We start from the raw sequence: 12,435 nt of genomic DNA on the forward strand, positions 1-12,435 counted from the left end.
ATCTTTAAAGGCCCTGTTCAGTCCTGTACCTCCAGGGTCTGGCATGTACCTGGAACATAGAGAAGTTGCTCAGTAAGTGTTTACTGCATCAATAAATGAACTATGAATCAGAATGCCTCATTTTCCAATATCCTTACCAGGTATTATAAACCTTTATAATCTTTGCCAATCTAATAGGTGGGAAATAATATCTCCATAATTTGTATTTAATATGAGTGAGGTTGAGTATCCTATCATGTTTTTTAGCTTGGCCTTTGTTGTTGTTTTTTTTTTTTGGTGGTACACGGGCCTCTCACTGTTGTGGCCTCTCCCGCTGCGGAGCACAGGCTCCGGACGCGCAGGCTCAGCAGCCATGGCTCACGGGCCCAGCTGCTCTGCGGCATGTGGGATCCTCCCAGACCGGGGCACGAACCTGTGTCCCCTGCATCAGCAGGCAGACTCTCAACCACTGCGCCACCAGGGAAGCCCTGTTGTTGTTGTTGTTGTTGTTGTTGTTGTTTTCAGAAAGCTATCTTTTCATATCCCTTGTTCAGCTTATCTTTTTCCTATTGCTTTGCAAGTGGCATTGATACATTAAAGGAATTATTCCTTTGTCCATCATATACTACAAATATATTTTCCCAGTTTGTCATTTGCCTTTGCCTTTGTAGTCACATTATCAATCTTTTCCTTTTGGTTTCTGGTTTTGAGACATCTTAGAAAGTCCTTCCCCAATCCAAGATCATCATAGCATTCACACTTGTTTTCTTCTAATACTTTATATATGTATATATAAAGGATTATAATGTTTAGATCTTTGATCCATCTGGGATTTATTCTGGGATATAAAGAGTTAAGGAAGTGATCTAGTTTAAAAAGAAAATTTAGCTTTAAAATACAATGAATACAAACTCCTGGATACCATTTATACAACATTATTATTTTAACAATGAGAACATTCATAATTTAAAAAATAAATCCAAACAAATTTCACCTGTTTTCTTTTTTTTTTTTTTCCAGTATGTGGGCCTCTCACTGTTGTGGCCTCCCCTGTTGCGGAGCACAGGCTCCGGATGCGTAGGCTCAGCGGCCATGGCTCACGGGTCCAGCCGTTCCGCGGCATGTGGGATCTTCCCGGACTGGGACATGAACCCATGTCCCCTGCATCGGCAGGCGGACTCTCAACCACTGTGCCACCAGGGAAGCCCACCTGTTTTCTAATATACATTTTAATAAGTGGTTTGATACATATATTTGTATGTATGTACATGCTTGCAACAAAATTTTTTGTTGCAAAATATATTTTGTTGCAAAAAATATTTTTCACCATTCTCTGTAATATCATATTACAATTTGACATTACTGTCACTATTAAAATATTTTCCCCAGGAAGTTTCCATTTCATTTTTCTCAACATTTTCTTGCTTTCCTGGATCTTGAAGATTTCTTTTTTGTTGTACTGTATTTTGCTTTAAAAAGTCTCTTTTCTATTAAGCTCACTTCTTCATGGAGAAGGGAGGTCTTTATTCTTAGCAAGAAGGAGAAAAGATTTAGTATAAACTGATAACTCAGAGAGAAATTTGATTCTTCGTAGGTTGTCACATGCTTACAATAGCTAGAAGGGGAAGAAAAAGGAAGACACTACATTTAAAGGTCTTTTAGAAACGTATGCATCCATCCCTTGAACATCCCCCAAATAACTTAAAAAATATATATGGTTAGGCTTAAAATAGTACTCTGAGCTGGAAGAAAACAGAACAATCTGGAAGCAATCCTAAATTTTATAAAGGAAAAAGATTTCAGCACTGTCCCTGGCCACCATGCCATGGGACACAGGTGGTACAGAGCCAGGTCTCATGACTTCTTCCACTCCAGGTGGGCCCCCCTCCTCTTACCATGGTCAAGACAAACAAAAGCAGACAGGGAGAGATTCTGGACATATTTTAAAACAAACGAAAGAAAATAATGTATGTTGCAATTCTGTATGTATTATAGAAAGAAGAGTTTACAAAGCAATTTTGCTTATTTTAAAGTAGTAGAACCTGAATCTGATCAAATCTCTCACTACCATAAAATCTCTAAAACACTAATTAAAACTGCTAACTCTATCAATCTCTAACTATATCAAGGTATAAGCAGGGGGACAGGAGAACACCTTAAGTGGTATCATGGTCTGTAATCAGTAAAATCTAGACTATGGGAAATTGTACAGGACACATGACCTGGATTACTCAAGTAAACTGCAAGGGGGAAAAAAAAGAGATAAAGGGGGAATTTATGAATTAAAGCACTTAAGGGATATCTCTACCACCTGCAGTGTATGGACTTTACTTGGATTCTGAGTTATTTAAAAAATTACGTGGGCTTCCCTGGTGGCGCAGTGGTTGAGAGTCCGCCTGCCGATGCAGGGGACACGGGTTCGTGCCCCGGTCTGGGAAGATCCCACATGCCGCGGAGCGGCTGGGCCTGTGAGCCATGGTCGCTGAGCCTGCGTGTTCAGAGCCTGTGCTCCGCAACGGGAGAGGCCACAACAGTGAGAGGCCAGCGTACCGCAAAAAAAAAAAAAAAAAAAAAAAAAATTACGTGACAATCAGGAAAATCTAGACATTGGCTACTTGTTTGACGAGATTAAGGAATTACTATTAGTTTTTTTTAATGTCTGATTAATGGTACCATGGTTTTATTTAAGAAAATTACAATGTATGGGATTTTCTTCCACATAATCTAGGAGCAGAGGGGTGAGGGAGTTGGGGCATGGGGGAAGCAAGTCTAGCCATGTAGACAACTGCTGAAGTGGGGTGGCTACGGGTACAGGGGCGTTCATGATATCGTGCTCTCTGCTTTTGAGTGCAATTGAAATTTTCCATAATAAAAAGTTTTAAAAAACAAGTGAACAGTATACAGAGGATATAAATGTATAGATATTATGATTTATATAACATATATGGCCCTAAATTCCTGAAGGAATGTTTCTATTTGCACCACAAAGTTTGCCACCCATCAGTTGTGACTATGGGTAACTACTCTTGGTTCTTTCATCTGTAAAACAGGAAAAAATAACAGTACCACCTCATAGGATGGAAAACAGGATTGCATGAGAATATATATGAAGCACTTAACCAATGGTTGGCACACAGGAAGGGCTCAAAATTGTTCACTTGCCCTACATTCCTTTAAAATTGATTTTTAAATTTTCACCTAAAATCTTAAGCCTATTTTAATAATACACAAAAAAGCTAATACCCTACTATGTTCACTAGTAGGAAACTGAAAAGCCTCAACTGTTTGTGCATTGACTGGTTTAATGGAAAAATCAAATGTAAGTCATTGATGGTGCCCTCTTGCTTTTCTTCTTTTCTAACTTTTTTTTTTTTTTTTTTTTTGCAGTATGCGGGCCTCTCACAGCTGGGGCCTCTCCCATTGTGGAGCACAGGCTGTGGACACGCAGGCTCAGCAGCCATGGCTCATGGGCCCAGCCGCTCCGTGCATGTGGGATCTTCCCGGACCGGGGCACAAACTCGTGTCCTCTGCATCGGCAGGCGGACTCTCAACTACTGCGCCACCAGGGAAGCCCTCTAACTTTTAATTTTAGCTATATTAAGAGATTCTTTCAGACAAAATATTACCAACAAAAAGGGTAAAAATATTGTTCTCTTGCCTAGGGACCATAAGGAAAACTCTGTTTTTACAACAGAAAGCTAAGAAAAGGTATACGAAGTATCTGCTACAGTAAGACTTTTTATTTCTAAGTTGAATCAATAACAATATCTTTTAAGGATTACATTCCTTATCATAAACTCAGAAAGTTTAAATTTTCCTAAAGTTTTAAGTGATAAAACCAAATATAATATATAATCATTTAAATTCATCAAGATTGTTGGCTCTGCCTCAGAGAAGAAGGATAAACACCTTCGAGTATCTGAAGTGCTCTTGCGGCCTCTCTCTGCTTAGTTCTCAAGGCCTGAGTGTTCTCAAAATTATTTTATAGTACAATGTTTGTCTCTTCTGAACCCGCAAAAATGAGTCCTTCTGTGTAACAAAATTCTCCATGTAGCTGAAGATCTGCTCTCTTAAGCATCAAAACATTTCATTGTGACCATTTTGGATGGAAATCTTTTAAAACTCAGTTATACATTACTTGGTTATTATTAAGCAAAGCATATTCAGCATATTATATTGTGACAACCTGTCCACTTTTACTGTGACAATTTTACAATTATATTTACAATTATATTGTGACAACCTGTCCACTTTTACTGTGACAACCTGTCAATTATATTGTGACAACCTGTCCACTTTTACTGTGGAAATATTAGAAAATACAGGTAGAGAGGATGCACACAATTTGGGGACACGTTCTGTGTTAAAGCTGAGACAATGGTCTGGTTTATTTAGTTCTGTGGAGCTATTGTGTGTCATGAATGAACTTCAGACCACTGTAATTTGAGTTCTTTTGTCTGCTTCTGCTTCTGATGCTGGTTCCTCTATTGTTTGTCAAATGAATATCATTTATATTTGCTGTCAAGATGCTTATCAGCAGACACCTCTCAGTCTCCTGCCTACTCTGTTTCTTTTGATGATGAGGAATTTGGAAATCAGACAACTCAGCCTGACAGAAACACACCTCCAGGCAGAGTGAGCAGGCTCGAGTGAGCTTTCTGAGAAAAGTGTATAAGCTTTAGTCATGGACTCAGTGACCTTTTGATAGGTTAGCTGAACCCTTTTTTGCTTACTCTGTAGTTCTAGGCTATGGTCTAAATAGGCAGGTGGTTCGATGGATGATTTTGGTGCATAAAATCATGGGATCATAAAATTATTCGTCTGCATGGTTTGGTGTTTAGCCTTGTAATTCCTGCAGAGAAAAATATCTTGGTTGTTTCATCTCCGACTATACCAAGGTCTATTTATTTGTAACTAACTATCTTTTATTACAGTATTAAACCCATGAGGAACATCCAAAAGTCCACTGATCGTGCGACGTGAAAAGTGTAGGGTACAGGCTCCCCTCTAACTTCCCCAGGCTGACTCTGCAGACACAACAGCACCAGCACGCCACGTCCTAACAGCCCCGGTCCTCGCAGGACAGGGCTACAGCCTTTTCTCCTCTTCTCGAGGAAAACTTAAATCTTTTTTTTTACATCTTTATTGGAGTATAATTGCTTTACAATGGTGTGTTAGTTTCTGCTTTATAACAAAGTGAATCAGTTATAAAAAAGCCATTGCACTGACTGCTCAAAGGCCTGTATCACCCCAGATGCGGAGCTGACCAAAGGTTGGGATTCTGGCCTTTCGTGGTTGCTGTTAAGACAGTTATATTCCTTAACCATTCTAGACTCGGCTAAAGTTTTTTTGAGCAGTAAATTTTAATACAGATAACTTCCTTTTAGTATCTTCTACTGTATTTTCTACATTTTATTTATCTTGATTGATACTCAACTCAGGAAGTTAAACTCTTCAACAGAAAATTAGTTTTGTTTAAAAAAATGATCATAGTTATCATTTATCGAGTATTTACTATGTGACAGACACCATACATCTCATTTAATTCTCATGAAAACCCTATGAGGCAGCTTCTATTTTCCATTCATTCATTCAACAAATACTTGGTGAGCACCTACTATGTGCTACGCACTGTCCTAGTCTCTGAGATTTTTCATTAAATAAGACAGAGTCCCTGCACTCAAGGACCCGACATTCTAGTGTATGTATAATAATATAAATAAATATATAATAATATGTAATAAATATATAACAGTACGTTATATATATAATAATACATTCAATAGTGAGAAAAGCTGTAAGCAAAAAAGATAGGCAGGGGGGTTAGAGAGTGATGAAGTGTGTGTGGGTGTGAGGGCAGAGCTGTGATATTTTAGACAGGATGGCTAAGAAAGGCCTCTCCGAAAGGCCTCTCCGAGGAAGTGAAATTTGAATAAAAACCTGAAGGAAGTGAGCCTCTGTAGACACACGGCGGAAGAGCATTCCAGGCTGAAGGTACGACACGTGCCACGGCTTGCGCGGGGAGTGTGGCTGGCAAGCTCCAGGAGCGGCCAGGAGGCCGGTGTGAACCTGCGTGGTGAGTGTGGCACGCGGAGGAGCGGGAGGGCAGAGAGGAGCGGGGCTGGCGGCCCCACAGGCTCTCCTGACTTTACTCAGAAGGAGATGGGAGCTGCTAGAGGTTTTGAGAAGGGGAGGAAGGTCAGTACCATACCCTGCGTTTACAATCAGGGCAACAGAGCTGTAGAGATGGTAGATAACCTGCCCACACGAGCGAGCGGCAGGGCTGGGATATGAACAGCTGGATTCACGAGCACGTCCTCTTAACTATGGGAATGTGCCTTACAGACAATTCCTATGTCAATATGGGAATGAGATTAGTATAAAAATATAAGGTTACAATCAGAAAAGTCTTTATAATCTAAAACTTCTTCCAGCTTTATTGAGATATTACTGACATACAACGTATGTGAGTTTAAGGAGTCCGACACGATGGTTTGACACATGTGTATATTGTGAAATGATTATCACCGTGAGGTTAGTCAACACGCCCATCCCTTAAACAGCACTCAGTGTGTAATTCTGAGTGTCTTGATTCTAAGTTCACCACCTTCTAATTCCAACAAATAACCTATCTGGCTCTTACTACAGCCAACTCCTTCAGGCCAAACTAGAAGTTTCATCATGTTTTTTATCCTGTCATTTCTAAGAGCATCACATACCTTTTACAGAATTTCTGAGTACTCAGCCAATAGAGGGAATTCTTGGTCATCAGTGACTGGCCTTTCTGCTTCAGGACTCCCTGGAGGCTATGCCCATGGAAACAAGTTCTATCACTGCCCTCTTCGGTCCAGCTGAACTGAAAACTTGAAGGGCTTTGTTTTTCAACAGTTGGTGTTGAACCAACCAGTGTGCTAAACTGTTTTTGTAGACTCACGACCATTTCTGGAAATGAAGGAAAAAAGAAAAGGAATAAAATAAAAACTAATGTTAAGTCACGAATAAAGTCTATAGTTTACTTGATAGTAATGTACCAATGTTAGTTTCTTAGTTTTGACAAATGCACCATGGCGATATAAGAGCATAACACTAGGGGAAACTGACAGTGGATGAGGATGTCAAGGAACTACTTAAAAAGGCTTTAAAAAGGTGAATTTTATGTTACGTACATTTTATCACAATTAAAAAAAAAAGAATGAACAAAACAACCTAAAGGCAGTTCTCCAGATAAAGAGTTCTGAAAGTCATAGATATATGGCATTTTAGATTTTGGTGGAAACTTAAGTTCTGTTTTGAATAATGCAATGTTCCTGAAATAAATAGATAAGATTCCTATGGACATTTCTTGCAGAGGATGATGTCTCTTTGGATGTACATCGGAACACTTCCTAAAGAAGTGAAGAAAGTACATATGCGTTTACTTTTCAAGTTAAGATACTTAGCTTTTCTACAACTGTATTGTTACTTGGCATTAACAAGAGGAAATGCAGCTCACCCCTTCTTTTATACACCACTGATCTGTCAATCGCTGAGTGGTAGAGTGGCTTTTCACTTTTCCATAGATACCTGTACAAGGTAGAAAAACATTTGGAGCAGGATGGAGAATAAATGGACCTCAACACATTTCAGAGAAGTTTCTCTAAAGCAGTGTCTGAAATTCGTGATACCCCGTGTAATAGCTCTGACCTAGAATGACCTACTGACACGTGTCTGTATAGAGCTTATGACCTAGGAGCAGGCAAGTAGCACTGAAGGAGGCAGCAAGGCCACAGAAAGATATGCTCCTCCCCAAAGGCTCCCAGATGCCATAAGATCCCAAAGAAATGATTAATTACATCAAAATGCAGAAACAGGGGCTTCCCTGGTGGCGCAGTGGTTGAGAGTCCACCTGCCGATGCAGGGGACGCGGGTTCGTGTCCCAGTCCAGAAAGATCCCACATGCCGCGGAGCGGCTGGGCCCGTGAGCCGTGGCCGCTGAGCCTGCGCATCCGGAGCCTGTGCTCCGCAACGGGAGAGGCCACAGCAGGGAGAGGCCCGTGTACCGCAAAAAATAAATAAATAAATAAATAAAATGCAGAAACAGCTTCCCTTACCATAAAATTCCCTTGCTGTCTGCTCTCATAAAGTGGAGCCACCTAAGAAATAACTGTTCCTCCCTGTCTTTGGCCAAATGCCCTTCTGCTGAGGATGAAGTACTGGTACTTCTGATTCTGATAACCTGTACAAAGTGAACTGTAAGTGCCCATCTTTTGATGTAGAGGTGTAATCATGGTTAATAGGTGATGGTCTTCCTGAAAATTATGGGTGAACTAAATTTTAATGAACCATACCACATTTAAAATATTCAGAGAGCTTCTCATTTGTGATTCTTTCAAATATCTTTTTGTTATTTATTTTATCAAATAATAAGTGACAACATACTCAAGGTAAAAAATCTCTTAATAATAAAGAAGTTCCCTAAACAGTCTAATCCCACTCCCTAGATAAACCCACTGTTAAAAATTCCTTGTGAATACCTAATCTAGATAGATTTTCTTATGTATTTATAATAAACGCCCATACAGGTGGCAATTATGCTATAGTCAAGGAGGCACTCTTACTTCCTTGGGGTCATATGCCCAGGAGATGGGATAAGTGGGCGATCTAAAATGATAATACTGTTTAGATAGTCCTTCTTTAAAAATTTACTTTACTTTGTTTACCTCTTCCCAAAACTACAAAAGCTACAAAAAAACAGAGGTCCACTACAAAGTCCTAACATTTTCTCCAGGATGCCACAAAGCCCTGTATGCTTTGTTTGTCCAGTCTCCCCACGTGACTTGTTTCCCCACTGTTAGAAATTAAGGTTGAATTTACATGTAGTAAAACTGACCCTGTTCAGTGCACAGTTCCACTAGTTTGGATAAATACATACAGTTGTGTAACCACCACGATTAATCTACAGAACAGTTCCACACTCCAAAAATCTCTCATGCCTCTTGACAGTCAGTCAACCCCTCTCCATACCCACAGCTGAACTTACCTCAGACAACCACGGATCTGTTTTTCTATCCCTATAGTTTAGCCTTTTCCAGAATGTCAAAAAATGAAATTAGACCATATGTAACCTTTTGAGTCTTTCATTAGTATACTGTATTTATGATTCACTCATATTTCTGGATGTATCAGAAGTTTGTTCCTTTTTACTGCTGAATAGTATTCCATTTTACAGATATGCTACTGTTTATCTGTTTACCAGCTAAAGGGCATCTGGGTTGTTGCCAGTTTTTGGCCACTGTGAATGAAGTATATATCTCTACATATATTCATATATAGATTTTTGTGTGAAGTTAATCTTTTGCCCATTTAAAAACCTGAATTGTTTGTTTTCTTACTGTATGAGAATTCTTCATATATTCTAGATGCAAATCTTTTATCAGATATGTGATTCACACATATTTTCTCCCAACCTGTAGCTTCTCTTAACGGCATCTTTTGAAGAACAGAAATTCTTTCTTCTGATGAAGTCTAATTTATCTTTTTTTTCTTTTATGAATCATGCTTTTGGTATCACATCTAATAAAATTTTTGCCTAACCTAAAAGGCTGCAAAGATTTTTGGCAAGTGCTTTGAAATTTTCCTCCATGTTCTTCTCAACATCTCCATGGAAACTGGAAGTCATCAAAGCAGTCTCTAAAGGGGTTTTTAGGCTTTCAACTACTGTTTGTTAGTGTTTTTCATAGTCCCATGCATAGGGACCCATGCTTAGTAACTTCTACCTGACAATATGGAAGATGATGTCCAGAAGAACAGAGAGGAAAATTAGAAATTTACATCAACAATGGAGGTGGGGTAGGGTAAAACAGGTAATCAGCACGCAGTGGGGCTCTGTGCCCACACATCAGTCAGTAGTGACTTACATAAGTTACCTCACTCAGCCCAAAGCACATACTCTATGAAGGATCTTGGTAATGGATCCCCTGGACAAGCTCCTCCCTGGGGCCTGGTGTCTGTCTGGAAAATGCCATTTTGATACTCGACTTACTTTTTTTGGTCACTAAATTCTCCCATAAAGTAGCTAAAAGTCAGGAAGTCTTAGATGTGCAACTGATTGTAGCACTGCAACATGAGTTTGAGCTCTAATAGCTATGTCTGAAGTGTAAGCTGTTGCCCAGTTTGAGTTCATGAATGCCTATTCACTACTGAGACGCCCAAGTGGCATGGCCCCTGAATACCTAGCCTCGCAGTATCAGTCAAGACAACACCAGCTGGCCCCCAAAATGAAGGTCCAATGGCTGATTCTCCAGGACAACCTAAAAACACAGGATAACCTTCCGTTCTTGCTGCTACTCTTATACCTGCTGAGATCCAATGACTTCTCCAACAAGGAAGAGGAAGGGCCCACCCAGTTCCCCGGGGGCCCGCGGCTTTCAGAAGTTCACCTCCCACCTCTTCTCCCTCATCATTATCCAACCTGAACAGGAAGAAACTGCTCATCTTCTCCCCTTTTTGGCAAGGATCCTCTCTCCCACAGCACTTTATTCATCCCTATAAGTCTGTTTCTCTGTTTAAATGCTCTCTTAAATTTAGAGGAAAAATAATCTAATTCTACCTGCAAAAACTGAAATTTAGTTGTTAGAGTATAAAGCGGGCATTACTAGCCCTATTTTATTGATGAGGAAACTGGAGCTGAATGAATTATCATTTTAACTAATTTGAGGAACATTGACTTTTCTCAAGGGATATAAAATTACTTGATCAAATGAGTACTACTGTAAATTTACATAAACTAGAGAGATGTTAACTTTTTCTTCAAAGTCTCACAGAGACTCCAAGTTCTAAGAATAGATATAAAACCGTTCAAATCAGAGATCTATAGCAATGTACCCTATATTACGTAAGACAGTGTCTCTGAAAATTTATGAGCTAACTATGTTTTAGTGCACTGAGGCTAAGAACTTAAGTCCTTTGCCCACAGTCAAACAGCTGGCTGTCATACAATCAGGATTCAAGCCCTGCACTGTCTCTAACGCTACGCTCTTTCCACTTTACCACAGTGGACCTACGTCAGAATGAGAGCTCAAAGTCAAACAGTGAGACGGACTGAATTAACTATACTACTTTCTTTCTGCTTTCCTTTGTTTTGATTTTTATAGGGAACTTTATTTGGGGGGAACATTCCAATTACATATGTCACAGGCTGACATTTGTAATCTTTGTAATATTGGGAAGCATAGATGGGAGATGATCCACTTTGAGAAAGGAAAGAGGGAGGAATATCAGAAATGCAGAAGAGAGTCATGCGAATCATAAACAGTTGATGACTAAGTACAATATGGTACCCTGGATTGGATCCCGGATCAGAAGAAGGACATTAATAAAAAAGGACATTATTAGTTTAGTTAATAGTAATAGAAAGAAGAAAAAAGTTAATTTGGATAGATGGGTCAATAGTTCTAGAAAAAATGTCACAATGCTGGTGAGTCTAAACTGATGAAACTTCAGCTTTCAAATGTAAAGTAACAGACTTGAAAATAAAGTAGGTAAATCTAAAACTAGAAGAGACAACATACTTTGCCCTGGCTTCCTCCCATTTTTGTTTTTTTTCATCAACAGCTTTCTTCATAACTTGGTACCATTTTCTGAAATCAAACCATGGCTTATCTGAAAGAAATGAAATCCATGATTATTAACCAAATATGTCACATTATTATAACACACACTGTTCCTCTGAGTCTTCACTCACTGATGTGACTCAGCATTTATATACCAGCCCTTGGAGACTACGGAGGGAGGTGCTGCTGTATCCATGCTCTAACACCACTGCTGAGTAATCTGCCGTCACTCCCTTCTCTGAGTCCCTACCTGTACTGTGGCCCTAACTAAATTATACCAAAACCAAAAATGTCTGTTTCTCCTAGATTTGACTATCACCCCCCTGAGAACAGAAGACATATTTTGTTTATGTAGAAGACTACACAATCAGGCCTCTTCCTCCTGACCCAAATCCCAGCACAGTGCCTGGCACAGGATGGTGCTCCAATCCGTCTAGGAATACATGAATTAAGGGACAAAAGATGGCTAGATGTGTGCAATGGCACCGGACTTCTAGTTTCATCAGATCCTATTTCTGTTCTTCCTAATCCTAATCCAAATCCAAAGACTCTGGAGATAAGTAAGAAAGTGGATTGCATTGGACAGGTGGAGTGAGTGTGTGTTCAAGATGTCAGGGTGAGATAGACAACAGAACTGAATATATAGTCAAGCATAAAACTACACTCCTCACTCTTTTCTTCAATCCGTGTGGGGAGATGGGAAAAGTAGGGAGGAGAAAAATGAAATTCAAGGTAAAGCAGGAAAGAGGCTTAGAGAGCGAGGAAGTCTGAAGAAAGGAAGGCTGGCAGGAGGAGGATGGCTGAGTGAGAGGCTGAATTTCTTACATATTCTCTAATGAAGACAGTCTACCTTCAATGTCTAGTT

General features: G+C 39.7%; 1 protein-coding gene across 2 annotated transcripts in view; it reads right to left on the minus strand.

Moving 5' to 3' along the window:
• Positions 1-795: 795 nt before the first annotated feature.
• TAF1B (TATA-box binding protein associated factor, RNA polymerase I subunit B) overlaps positions 796-12,435 on the minus strand; it is a 107,050-nt gene continuing 95,410 nt past the window's right edge. For both annotated transcript variants that reach the window (XM_067703736.1, XM_067703735.1), the window contains 4 exons: positions 11,529-11,619; positions 7,472-7,542; positions 6,699-6,921; positions 796-1,594 (listed from right to left, as the gene is read on the minus strand). In XM_067703736.1, the coding sequence (XP_067559837.1) occupies positions 1,390-1,594; positions 6,699-6,921; positions 7,472-7,542; positions 11,529-11,619 (590 nt within the window). In that variant the 3' untranslated portion in view covers positions 796-1,389. The remainder of the gene's footprint in view (positions 1,595-6,698; positions 6,922-7,471; positions 7,543-11,528; positions 11,620-12,435) is intronic.

Source organism: Pseudorca crassidens, chromosome 14 (assembly GCF_039906515.1).
Source record: "Pseudorca crassidens isolate mPseCra1 chromosome 14, mPseCra1.hap1, whole genome shotgun sequence".
In the NCBI taxonomy this organism is placed as follows: Eukaryota; Metazoa; Chordata; class Mammalia; order Artiodactyla; family Delphinidae; genus Pseudorca; species Pseudorca crassidens.